At 40.9% G+C, this 12,865-nt stretch overlaps 1 protein-coding gene across 7 annotated transcripts in view; it reads left to right on the forward strand.

Moving 5' to 3' along the window:
• NIN (ninein) overlaps positions 1 to 11,308 on the forward strand; it is a 61,562-nt gene extending 50,254 nt beyond the window's left edge. For 4 of the 7 annotated variants that reach the window (XM_063399717.1, XM_063399716.1, XM_063399723.1 and 1 more), the window contains 3 exons: positions 1,073 to 1,243; positions 6,237 to 6,350; positions 7,035 to 11,308. In XM_063399717.1, the coding sequence (XP_063255787.1) occupies positions 1,073 to 1,243; positions 6,237 to 6,350; positions 7,035 to 7,244 (495 nt within the window). In that variant the 3' untranslated portion in view covers positions 7,245 to 11,308. Of the gene's footprint in view, positions 1 to 1,072; positions 1,244 to 3,017; positions 3,076 to 4,052; positions 4,565 to 6,236; positions 6,351 to 7,034 lie in introns of those variants that run through there. The other 3 variants (XM_063399719.1, XM_063399721.1, XM_063399720.1) reach the window with 3 other exon arrangements.
• The last annotated feature ends 1,557 nt before the right edge of the window (positions 11,309 to 12,865 follow it).

A 12,865-nucleotide genomic window follows, 5' to 3' on the forward strand; every position in this document is an offset into this window, starting at 1 on the left:
AGAAATTTCACCAAAAGCTCATTATTTTCACTGTTTATATTGTCAGGAAAAGAACAGCTCCTTTACAGACAAAGAGAACCTCTAAATAGCTTTAAGAAGTACAAAGAGTTTTATTTTGAAGTATTTATAAACGTATTATCTGTTTACCTGGACCAGGAGAGATAGGGATGGTACCAGGGCCAGAAGAGCTGCACTATTGTGAAAAATATTTACAGTTAGAGGTGAAGTCAGTAACTGAAATATTATCCAAATTGATGATTTTGCCAGTTGTGAAAGGGAATTAAAATCAATTGTGAAAGGAAAATGAAAATCAATGGTGAAAGGAAAATTCAAGTCACCAAGGTAATCTTATACAGCTTTTCCTAAGGGAACAGAGTAATGGTTTTAAGGCAACAGGACCTTTATGGGAAGAAATTATTAATGCTACACAAATTCCAGCTGCAAATGAGTTTATCTGAACCATCAGGGAGTTTTAATGTCCAGTTCTGGTGCTTTTAAGTATAATTAACTCTTCCAGCTGTGAGTTACTTACCTGGGTTTTGCTTTAGTCTGGAAAAATGTGAAATTTTTTCACGTGACTGTCTTAGCTCTTAATATCTCCACAGTTAGGAGTGAATATTAGGGAATGTCTGTGGGGTGATAAATACTGAATTCTGAACGTAGTATCAGAGATAAATGTTCCCTCTCCATCCCAAGGACTAGAAATAATCAGCAGAATTAATAATCAGCACAACTTCAGCCTTCCCCTTGAATTGGGAAATTATTGTTACTTAAAGCTCGCCAACTAAACTTTGATAGGAATTCATCAAAAATTCAGTGCCTCTTATGATTAAGGCCTGAAACGATGAATCAAAACCCAGCTTCCTTTGTGTGAAATTCCATCTTTTTTTTTTTTTCCATTGGGAAAAAGTTGCCTGTTCACCTTCTACCCCTGAGCCTGGGCGTGTTTCTCTTGAAAAATCAGAAATCCCAAAGCAAGCTGCTCCCGGAGCGCCCCTGGCACAGGGAGCAGGTGCTGATGGCTGGGATTTGGGATTTTCCTTCCAATCCATTTGGGATTTTCCTTCCCCAGATGCTCCAGTCCGGGGGGATGCGTAGCCAGAGCTCCCAGCAGCAAGGCTGTGCCACGGTGCCCAGGGAACAATTCCTGCAGCTCCACCAGCAGCTGCTCCAGGCGGAGAGGAGGAGTCAGCGCCTCCAGGAAGAGCTGGAGAGCAGACCCTCGGGGACAAACATGCAGCAGGTAAGGCTCCCCACCTCTGAAAGGGAGAGGTTTTAAAATATTTGCTTTGGTTGGCTTGGGTTGGTTTGTTTTTTTTTTTTATTCTGGTGAGATCCGTTCTCTGTTTATGCCAGTTCGAAAATTCAACTTCACGCCAGCGAGGAGATGTGCAAAAAATGCTGTTTGGCATGGTTAGCCTGAGGCAGAGCTTCATGCTGCAGTCCTCTTCATTATTTTTTGGTTTTTTGAGATCAAACCACTGCCATCAACATTTAAGTGGCTTTTCTCCCTCTGCTCCACGTGCAGTGAGTGTTGATAGGGGCTTTTCTTTGTTTCTTTACCTGATGACTGTGTCTGGAGCTGTTATTTTTGGAATGCACCACGCCAGACACTGCACTGGCATCCATCACATGAAATCCTCGTTTGGGCTGTTGCTGCCACTTTTGCTGTAGCAGAGCAGGACACAAATTCACAAATTAATCATTTTTTTAAGGCCAATCTTGCTGATTTGGCCATGAGACAAGGCACTGTCAACTGTTGTAGAGAAACTTCAACACTGGCAGTTCTGAGGGAAAACCAATTCCAGGGAAGATGAATTCACCCACTGCCCACGCTGGGCAGAGCCACTTTTTGTATTCATTTTTTACCTTGTAAAACTGAATTACAGACCATAGAAATGTTTGCATCTGCCATAGAAAAATTGCCAAATGATCCTTTTCTTCAAAAAGTAATTGGATCTCTAAATCTCTAAAGCTTTGGCTCAGACCAAATAAAGTCTAAAAATAATACTACAGCTCTATCTTATGAGAAAAGGTAAAGCTCTAAGTAACCTAAATGTACCTTGAGTATTTTATCTGTTTTAGATTAGATATTTATTTAGATTTATACTGAGATTAGATAAATAAATTAGATAAAATACTATTACCATTTATTCATCTGATAGGAGGGAAAAAACACCCCTCTTATATTTTAAATTTGATTGCAGTTATACTTTAAAATAATACCTTAAAATAATAAGACCAAGACTTGTGAAGCTCAAAAATCTCTGAATATGATAATAGATTTTCTAGAAAAAAGGTATTATGGAGGGAGTATAGGCAGTAACCAGTCTTTAAAGTGTCCAAAACTTGGAATAATTTTCTTTTTAAAGAAAGGCATAAAACCAAAATGCTTCTTATAAAAATGTAAAAATAAAAACAAATAATTTCAGGTTAAGTAGAAATAAATTGATTGTAAGGTTCCTTTTCAGGAGTGCATCACCACAGGCTGATGTACTTGGTCCCACACCATGGGGAGCAAAATGTGCAGTTTAATTTAAAAATCAATCAAAGCCATATTGCAGCAGTGGCAGCTGCAAATGAATGTGCTGGCATTGCATTAGGACTTTGTAATTTAGATTTTGGAACAATCTGCAAACGAGTCACATCCTGGAACTTGCAGTTCTAGATGTGAATTGTTCCTATATTTCCTGGAAAAGCGTTGGGAATTTAAAAATACTTAGAGAGGCTTTGTAAATATTTGCTGTCAATGCACTAATGCACTTAATCCTTTCCATTTTTTTCTTTTTTTTCCTTAAAATGAGTGGATATTCTGGTAACACCCCTTTTTTACCACATAACTTCCCAAATTATTATTAAAAACTGCAATTATAAACAAAGCCAGGTTTGTTTGTCTCCACTTTGCTGCTTCTTGCAAGCACCTCCTGCTTGAATCTCTGTTGATTTTTCTTTGCCATCCTGATTTTTTGGGGTTTAACATTTAGTTGAGCTCATGTCCCTTTTAATGTCCCCTTTAGCACCCTGAAAACTTCCATCCTAATCCCTCTCCATCATCCTTTCACCAGTGAGTACAAGGTCAGGTTATCTTCATGCTTTCTGTGTAAAGTGAATAATTTAGTTCTGCTGCTGCTTTGCATTTTGCAGCTTTCTTAGATCCTATGAGGTATCCAAAGTTATCCCTCTTTTTTTTTTATTATTGGAATTATTTTGTGTTTATCCTGCTTTGCAGTTTTTATTCCTTTTTGATCCTGGTTGTCTGTGGTTTTTAATTCATTTTACAGTCAGTCCTGAGTTATTTTCATCCAAAGGCTGCTGTTACATGTTTAAATTTTACTAAATTAAATTATAACTCCTGAGCTGTTTCAACTGTGTTAACCTGTCTGGACTCCTCTGAACACCCAGTGACTGTTCCTGTTGTGTCCAGTGCTGTGATTACCTCATATCCTTTTTTCAATAACTAAATTTGGGAGCCTGTTAATTAAACAATATTTCCCAGAGTTTGTCTAGCACTGATTAATAGGAGGTGCTCAATTCCCTCTTTGTACAGCTCTTTATTTCAAATTTCATATCACCTCTGACCAGCTGCTTGTTCACTCTGAGGGAAGAACAACAAGGTTTGAGATAGAAATTCAAAGCTTTCCAAGGAAGGCCAGTTTGGCTACGTTTTTCCCAAATGCTGGGCAATCTGTGAGATTTTATATCTATTATATGAGATTTTTGTGCTATAAATGAGATTTTTATAGAGAGAGATAGGAGAATTTCCTCTAAAAAACTTTGCTAACTTAATCACTGCCACTGATCTTTTAAAAACCATGGATGAGAGTCCTTAGATGTAGAAAATGTACGTGTAGTGCTAATACTCCCATTGACAGATAGAAAATATAAAATACTCTGCATGTTTTTTCTCTTTGTGTGTGTGTATTTTTTTGTGTGTGTGTCCTGTGTTGCTTGCTTTGCTCGTGTTGGTGATTATTTTTTGCTTGAAGTGTACTTGTTGTGAAGAAAATCCTGGATATCAGGGTGAAGTATTCCCACTTCCCTTCTTTCTCTAGGCCTTGCTACCGGAGCAGCGAGCAGTGCATGCAGATTCCTACCGGAGGATCGGGCACCTCTGACACCTCTGGCTGCTTTTGATCCCCTTCCTTTTCCATGATAAACACACAAAAACACAGAACTGGCATAAGCTGAGAAACTTGAGGATCAAATTCTTTTTTTTTTTTTTTTTTTTTTCCTCCTTTTTTGTCGCAAAAAAACAGCAAAAAAAAAGTTTCCGCAGTGTTATTTTCTTATTTATTTGTCTAGAAGCTATTTTGTGAAAGCTCAGGAGCTTCCTGAAGCTTTTTTTAATTTGTTACAAATGGGTTTTATTTATGTTATTTAAAATGTGCAGTTGTTCAGTATGGGAAAGAGCCTATTTTTCTCAAATGGTACTAATTTTATATGAGATTTGAAGAAAATCTGGGGTATTTATACTGCATTTTTGTATAAGATGTATAAACTTTTTAACAGGGAAAGATGACTTTTTTTGATGTAAATGAAAAATAAAATCCTTTTTTAAGCATAATGTCTCTTGTCTTCATAGAAATCAATAATTTCCAATTCAAGATTGAACAAGTTTTAGACAAAATATTTATCTTTGATAATGAACATTGTTATATCAGGACTTCTGGGAAAGATTTGTGGTGGGGATGTACTAGAGTACAGAAAATCAGTTTTTCTTTAGCCTGAAAATTTAAGAAAGTGAGGGATCTTCTACTGCTGTGGCCATAAAGTAAAAAGGCAAAGTTATTGTTTATTGGATAAAATTCTATAGCTTTTATTTTGTCTCAAACTACTCGATTAAATGAGGATTTTAATACTTTAATAGTTCAGCAAAACACGTCTTTAAGGCCTGTGACATTTCTGGTTGGAGCCATGAACCATTTCAGCTGTTTGCTTGTACAGATCTTTTTTTTCTCCTATATTTAATGACCTTAAAGCTGCTGCCTGAGCTGACTTCTCCCATTTAACATGAAATAATGTGAAATGAGAACATTTAAGGCAAAAAACCCCAGGGATCACAGGTATTGAGACCTCTCTAATTCTTCTTTTCCACCTAACTATTCACTCAAAGCTCCTGCAACCGATGGAAAGTGGAATAGTGAGTTCCAGGGTTTTGAATTTGAATTAAATTCCATTAATTCAGCAAAATACCTGCTCCACCCACACTGTAAACCTGTTTTCTATGTGATTCTAATGTAAGCTTTTTCATAAAAATGGAAATGCTTTTTCATAAAAATGAATTATCACATAACCTCATACACAGATTTGAGTTTCTGATGCTACAGCAAATAAAATGTTGAGTGAGCTTAAATCAACCCCCCCCAAGGGATCATTTTGTAGGGTTTTAGATGAGGAACTCCCTACCTGAAGTAGATTTTCATTTATCCTCCTCCACAGGTGGGATGGGTTTGGGTTGGAAGGTTTTTTATTTTGGGCTGGTGCTTTCTCCAAGTTTATCTCCTCAAATGACTGCCTAGAATTTGAGTAACAAACTGGCATTAAAATAAAGTCTCAATTTTCCTGCAGTCAGTGTCTAAAGTTCCTAAATCCAAACAAATTCTTTTGTAATTCCTGATGTTTCTTATTTATTTGGGAAATTTTCCTTCAGGTGGTGGTGTAACAGTCTCATGACACAGAATTATGATGCTTTTAGTTACATTCTCACCTCGCTGAAGAAAAAGAAGAAAACCAGTTTAGGGTTATGAAAACTAATCTAAAAAGATGTAAAAAAATGACGTTTGGAATCCCTCTTCTTTTGCATATGACTCAGTTTTATGGGGTCTCTGGCAAGGGAGAGTTATATTGTCAAACATCACCTTATTTTTATTCTAAAACCATTACAGTGGCATTTTGTTTCCCACATTCATCACAAATTTTGCACCACCAAAGAACAAGAAAAAGAAATTACCCAGCTCTGTTACAGACAAGGCAGAACTTAGAATTTTATATCATTTTTCCTTGATTTGGTAATTCCAGGTGCAACTTGCTTGGAAAACCAGTTCAGTGCTGAGAGTGTCCTTGAAGTGTTGCCATAATATTTTGCTTCAATTAAGGATTTATTAATTTAGTTGCCTCTAAACCAGACTGAATTGTGGAAGGCCAGCTATTTTCCTGATCATAATCTGGAAAAACAAAATAGACTGGTGACTGGGAACTGATTTTTAACTGATTTTCACATAAATGTTGCTTTCCAGGGGGGTCATGAGCAGCTTCTAAAAATGATGGAAGAGCGGATGATGGATGTGGAGCAGAAATTAAGGCTTGTGAAGAGGCTTCTCCAAGATAAAGTAAATCAGCTGAAAGAACAAGTAAGTGTTCTTGAACTTCTCAAACCTTCCCCGTTCCTTCTGTAAACCCCTAAGTAGGCAAAAGCTGCCAAGCTGTTGTTCAGGATAAAGTTAAAAGAGGTTTTATTTAATGCCTTTGAGCTCAGCTACAGCATATTTGCCCAAAACTTCATAAAGCTCCAAATTGGAGGCTGAATCCACTATTCATTGATTTCCTAAATCAAGAAACAAAAATCAACTTTCAGCTGAGGATGCTAACTGGAAAGGTTGCTTAGAAAAGGAGAAAAAATAATTTCCTGAAGGGAAAATCAAGCATTGATTCTTTGAGGCCTCCTGCCCCAAATACATCCTTTGTTTGATGTGGTTTTGGAGTTTTTGGCAGTATATCTGTGGGATCACTGGGCTTGTTGATTCTCTTGTGCACTAAATTTATCCTTAGAGGATAAATGCTGTAAAGCAGAACTCACCTGACAAGGTTAATTTGAAAAACTCTCTGTTATCTACCCCATCTCCTTAAAAAAACCTTTCCAGTCTCAAAATATTCACAGCATCTCTCAAGACCGTGGGTTTAGATTAAAAACGAGAGGAATGGGGTTTTCCTTTGATATTTGAAGATACAATTAACACATTCACCTACTTCCCAGAGCCTCCTCTGGAGTTTTTATCTGTCATTTGCTGAGTGCCTGTGTCCCATTCCCAACCCAGCTCTCCAAGAACACGAAGGCAGACGTGATGGTCAAGGATCTCTACGTGGAGAACGCGCAGCTGCTGAAGGCTCTGGAGGTGACGGAGCAGCGGCAGAAAACTGCAGAGAGAAAAAATTATTTACTGGAGGAGAAGATTGCCAACCTCAACAGGATCGTGAAGAACTTGGCCTCCCCCTCCTTCAGCCCAGCACCAGAGATCAGGTCATAGCAGAGCTGCTCTGTGTCACAGCCCCGCGCACTTTACTGGAATGGGAATATTTCAGCTTCTCACTGCGTTGCCTTTTTTTACTGAATGAGTTTTAGTTACAAATGCCTCCCCAGAGAGCACAGAGCCAGTTCCCAAACTGGACACTGCCAAAGGAGAATTCTGTTGGTTCCCAAGCTGATTTTCTGCGAAGTTTTGCCTAAAAGTAATCATCACTATGTAAAAAAACCCCAAACTTCTGTTTTTATAGGTTGAGTTATTTTGATGTTTGGCTTCTATTTAAAATCCAAATCCTAAATTTCCTGTATGGGATCATCTAGATTGAAGCAAAGGCCTAACGCAAACTCAGATTGTCAAACTGAAAACTTCACAATATTTTCAGCTTTCTAAAATACTTCATGCTCCAAACCTAGAAATGCTGATGGGTCAGTCTTCAACAATAGAAATGTTACTGAAGGCAAGACTTTGCTGCTTTGGGCTGTGCCCTGTAAACTGATTCTGGTTTCTCTAAAGCAATTACTCATTAGGCTTCTGGGTTGTCTTGATGGCTGTTTCTCTGCAGAGCTCAGAAAGAAGGAGGTGTATTTAAAATACAGAACTAGACTACTGCCTCCAACTAAGTGTGACAGTATTTCATCTGAAGAAATTTCCCAGCTCGCAAATAAAGACTGTTATTTCTTTTTTCTTTTTTTTTAAAGCTGTGCTGCCAGACAACTCTGAATTGTAGAGGCCTTACTGTGTTTGTATATGGAAATAAGTTAAACCAAGGAAGAGTCACTCAACAGAAGCAAAGACGGGAGTTTTGTTTCTATGATGTGTAAATTCAGTAAAGCAGTGCAGTGTATTTATTAATCAGCTGGCAGAGGAATGAAGAGGGGGCACTTGGATGATTTTGTCAGTGGGATCCTGTTGTTGGAATCCTCAGGAACACGGAGCTTTGCCAGGAATGCAGCATTTGCTCTGACCTGAGGAATCAGCTGGAAAAGTCTTGTCTTTTGTGTTAATCCTAGTGCAGAATCTGTAATTTGTCGTGAAGAAATGCATTCAGTGTAATTATGAAGAACTCAGGGAATAACAGCCTAAATCGGCTTCCTTCACCTATAAATGTGGGTATTAATGTCAGCAGAGGGAGATAAACACACCTTAGGGGAAGCAGGATAAACCAAATTGGATTGGGTGGGTATTTCCTCGGTGCTCCTTACTCAACTTGCAGAGGATGTTTGGGATGGGAGGTGGTGCCTCCCCCTGGATCACAGGAGAAATGCAATTTTTTTGGGAACACCTTCAAGACAGAGGGGTTTGACAGAGAAGCAGCTGGGTAAGAGCCTGCCTGCCCAAAGGTGTGTGTGCTAACCTGCCCTGCCTCCCTCGGACCAGTAAGACACAATTTAACACTCTGAGTCAAACTGGGGACAGGGGCTGTGCTGGAATACTTGAAACTGGACCTCCTTAAAGTACACGTGATTGAGGAGGGGGAGGAAGAGGTATTTTGTCTCAGAGACCACTGGCAAGCTGATAATTCTGTCATGAGCCAAAAGCCCTCCAGAGGCTGGGGTAACACTGCCTGCAAGCTGTGGAGGAACCTGTGGAAAATGAGTTTTGCTGTGTACTGATGTGGCTGAGAGGATATTCCCCGTGTCTCTGGGGTTACTTATCAATTTTGGAGGGTTTGTGGACTGAACTAGGCACAGGAGGTGACCTTTTCCTCCTCCTTTTCCTCCTCCTTTTCCTCCTCCTTTTCCTCCTCCTTTCCCTCCTCCTTTCCCTCCTCCTTTCCCTCCTCCTTTCCCTCCTCCTTTCCCTCCTCCTTTCCCTCCTCCTTTCCCTCCTCCTTTCCCTCCTCCTTTCCCTCCTCCTTTCCCTCCTCCTTTCCCTCCTCCTTTCCCTCCTCCTTTCCCTCCTCCTTTCCCTCCTCCTTTCCCTCCTCCTTTCCCTCCTCCTTTTCCTCTTCCATTGCTTTGTGCAGGCAACAAAGTGGAAATGGAATCATGGAAGAACATCATGTTGGAGTCCTCATGAGTTATTTCACTGCTGTGCTCTTCTAAATGCATGTAGTGGAGATTTCTCCAAGCCATCCCAAATGGAAGGATTTACAGATTTTTCAGAGGCTGCAAAAATATGGAAATGTCAAATTGATAGAAATCTGAGGTTTAAAAAGCTGAAGTAGTGATTTCTTGTTACTTTTACTGTTTATCACCAAGTGGTGTGAGTTACATTTTAATCTCTGTGTGGGTACCAGGGCTGACTTGGCAAATTGGGAACTGAGCACACCCTAAACCCATGCTGTGGAAATTAGCTAAGTTCCAAAATAATTCCAGGAAACAAAAGAAATAAGGAATTTGGAAAAAATATTATGGTCCAGTATCACCGTGGAGGCCTAACCAGGAAAACAGGCTGGAGACACAGATCTGGGTGCAACAACAGCAGCAGGGCAGAAGACCCGGTTTATTTACAAAAACCTACTTTTATACTTTTACTATGAGGCCTGTGGATTGGAGGAAGGAAATCCCACCTCTACATCACATTGGTGGAGGGGACTGTCACACAGTCTTGTTTGTCCAGCAGAGAATGTAAAAACAATGGCTATGTTTATAGAACATAGCTGATGTTTACATTAAAAGAGTGTGAGAAGGTACGAACTTTTCCTTTAATATGAACGCTCAGCAAAACCAAGAAAAACTCATGGCAACAGTCCAGTACATTTTAAGTCTACTTCATATCTTGACCTTGATTTACTTGTGTCTGTGACCAAAGTCAAAAAGGAAGGAATGAATATTTCACTTCAATTATTGTGCAATTACTTTCATGTTGCTCAATTTAAAAGCTGGACTACTTAACTAATTCTTTTAATCTCCTGGTAGTTACCAGGCTTTTGTAAACCAAACACAGACATTGCTAGAGCACAGCACCAAAAAGGGAGAAGCAGAAATAGGGAAAAGGGACTTTTGGCTTTTCCCTTTCTCTCCTAGCCTACCTTGCTCTACTTCTTTTTCACTAAACTTAAAAAAAAAAAAGGAAAAAAACAAACTACAGAAGAGAGGAGGAGGAAAACGTCCTGTTAGTAAATACTTTTGAGGCAAAACTCCCAGTTTCACTGGAAGATTGGTGTGAATTAATTCTCAGAAGTGCCTTTTGCCTTCCAGTACTGTAGTGGCTCGGTTGCCACAGGACAATTCAGGACAATCCCTTCCCAAAGGGAAAGGCAGAGCTGCTTCCAGACAGGTGCCACGCTGCTCCTTAACTCATTGTGTCAGCTCAGAAGAGAAGCAGCTGTTCTACAAAGTCCAGGCTACTGAAAATAAGCATAGAAACACATAATTTATTAAGCATTCGGGGTGTTTTGTGCATGAATGTGTCTCCTATGCAGAATAGGCGAAAACCAAAGTATTTAATATTATTATTGCAGTCAAAAATCACTGAACTTTTAGGCCTTGTTCCTGCAACAGGTCCTGCCACGTCAGATCTGAACTACTTCATTACCAGAAGGTGTTTTAAATGTTTTCAACTCTTACTTTACGAATCACTGTGAAAATAAAGGCACATAGGCATTTCAGGATGGGGGTTTTGGAAGGGGACAGACCCCAAGTTAAATACAGGTGTACAAAATTCATGCAGTTGAAGTGCTGCTTGTCAATTTAGAATGATTTAAAAGTCTATATTGGGGCATGTGCCCCAAGAAGTACTTTAAATACAAGGAAAATTGAGTTGTTTGAATTCTGATGGGGGAAAGAAGAAGGATTTTAGCATATTTGATTTTAGCCAGATTATGTGTTAGGGACAGCAGGGGGGAACAGTCTGGATTGATCAAGAGTAAAATCCTTTTGTTTAATTCCAGCAAATGCCATCCCTGTCACTCAGGTTTTCCATCACTTACCTGTTCATTCTCCTGTTCGGTGTCATTTCATGACAAATTTCTGTATAAAGGAAAACAAATGTATATATATTTTTTTCTGTTGTGTTTGTTTTGTTCATGGGTTATATATTGTCCTTAGAACATCATGTAAAACTGAGAGATGAAGCAACTGACACATTATTTATAATGAGCATTAAAAAATACATTAATGTATGATGCATATTTGTGTCTTTTGTTTTTTATCCAGCATGAAAATCATAGAATAATTTGGGTTGGGAGGGGCCTAAAGTGCATCCAATCTCACCCCTGCCATGGGCAGGGACACCTTCCACTATCCCAGGTTGTTCCAAGCCCCATCCAACCTGGCCTTGGACATTTCCAGGGATCCTGTCTCCCCATGGATTTTGTAAATGCTTCCGATAGTATCTGCACATTTATCAAAGGCATACACAATAATAAAAAGGATGGCTTGACAGCCCTGAAAAAGTAGTTTCTTCCATTATAAAAGTATGGAGTTGAAGTGTAAAAAAGTGACAGGTAGTGAACTTGACTTATTTTCAACTGAAGTTTCATCCCCTACTCCTCACCTGTGTAGGGGAAGTGTGGAGTGCTTGTTCCAAGCCTTTTCCAGAGTCACGGAATGGGAAAGGCTGGAGGGGACCACAGTGGGCCTCTGGTCCATCCCCCCCTGCTCAGCCAAGTTCTGGGCCCCTCACGACAGGACATTGAGGGGCTGGAGTGTGTCCAGGGAAAGGAACAGAGCTGGGGAAGGGTCTGGAGCCCCAGGAGAGGCTGAGGGAGCTGGGAAGGGGCTCAGCCTGGAGCAAAGGAGGCTCAGGGGGACCCTGTGGCTCTGCACAGCTCCTGACAGGAGGGGACAGCCGGGGGGGTCGGGCTCTGCTCCCAGGGAATAGGGACAAGAGACGACCTCAAGCTGTGCAGGGGGAGGTTTAAATGAGATATTGGGGGAAATTTCTCCATGGAAAGGGTTGTCAGGGGCTGCCCAGGGAGGTTTGGAGTGCCCATCCCTGGAGGTGTCCAAGGAATTCCTGGAGGTGGCCCTGAGTGCTCTGGGCTGGGGACAGGGCGGGCATCGGGCACAGCTGGGACTCAGTGACCTCGGAGATGTTTTCCAGCCTCAACGAGCCTGTGATTCTGTCACTCCAGGATTTCTGTCATTCTGGGCTTTCTGTTCTTCCAGGAGTTCTGTTTCTCTGGGCTTTCTGTTCTTCTGGGCTTTCTAACACTCCAGGATTTCTGCCATTCCAGGATTTCTGCCATCCCGGGGTTTCTGTCATCCCAGGAGTTCTGTTTCTCTGGGCTTTCTGTCAATTCTGGGCTTTCTGTCATCCCGAGATTTCTGTTCTTCTGGTCTTTCTGTCATTCCGGGATTTATGCCTTCCCAGGATTTCTGCCATCTCGGGCTTTCTGACACTCCACGATTTCTGACACTCCGGGATTTCTGTCATCCCGAGGCTCCTGACACTCCAGGATTTCTGCCATCCCAGGATTTCTGTTATCCCAGGATTTCTGCCATCCCAGGATTTCTGCCATCCCGGGATTTCTGTTATCCCAGGATTTCTGTTATCCCAGGATTTCTGCCATCCCAGGATTTCTGTTATCCCAGGATTTCTGCCATCCCGGGATTTCTGCCGTTCCCCTTCCTCCGTTCCCGCCGCTCCGTGAGGGGCCGCGCCCTCCCCGCCGCGCGGGGGCGCTGTGGCGGCGCCCCCTCCCCTGCGCTGCCCCGCGGCCGGCCCGGAGGGCGGCG

The sequence above is a fragment of the Prinia subflava genome, chromosome 5 (assembly GCF_021018805.1).
Source record: "Prinia subflava isolate CZ2003 ecotype Zambia chromosome 5, Cam_Psub_1.2, whole genome shotgun sequence".
NCBI classification, from domain to species: domain Eukaryota; kingdom Metazoa; phylum Chordata; class Aves; order Passeriformes; family Cisticolidae; genus Prinia; species Prinia subflava.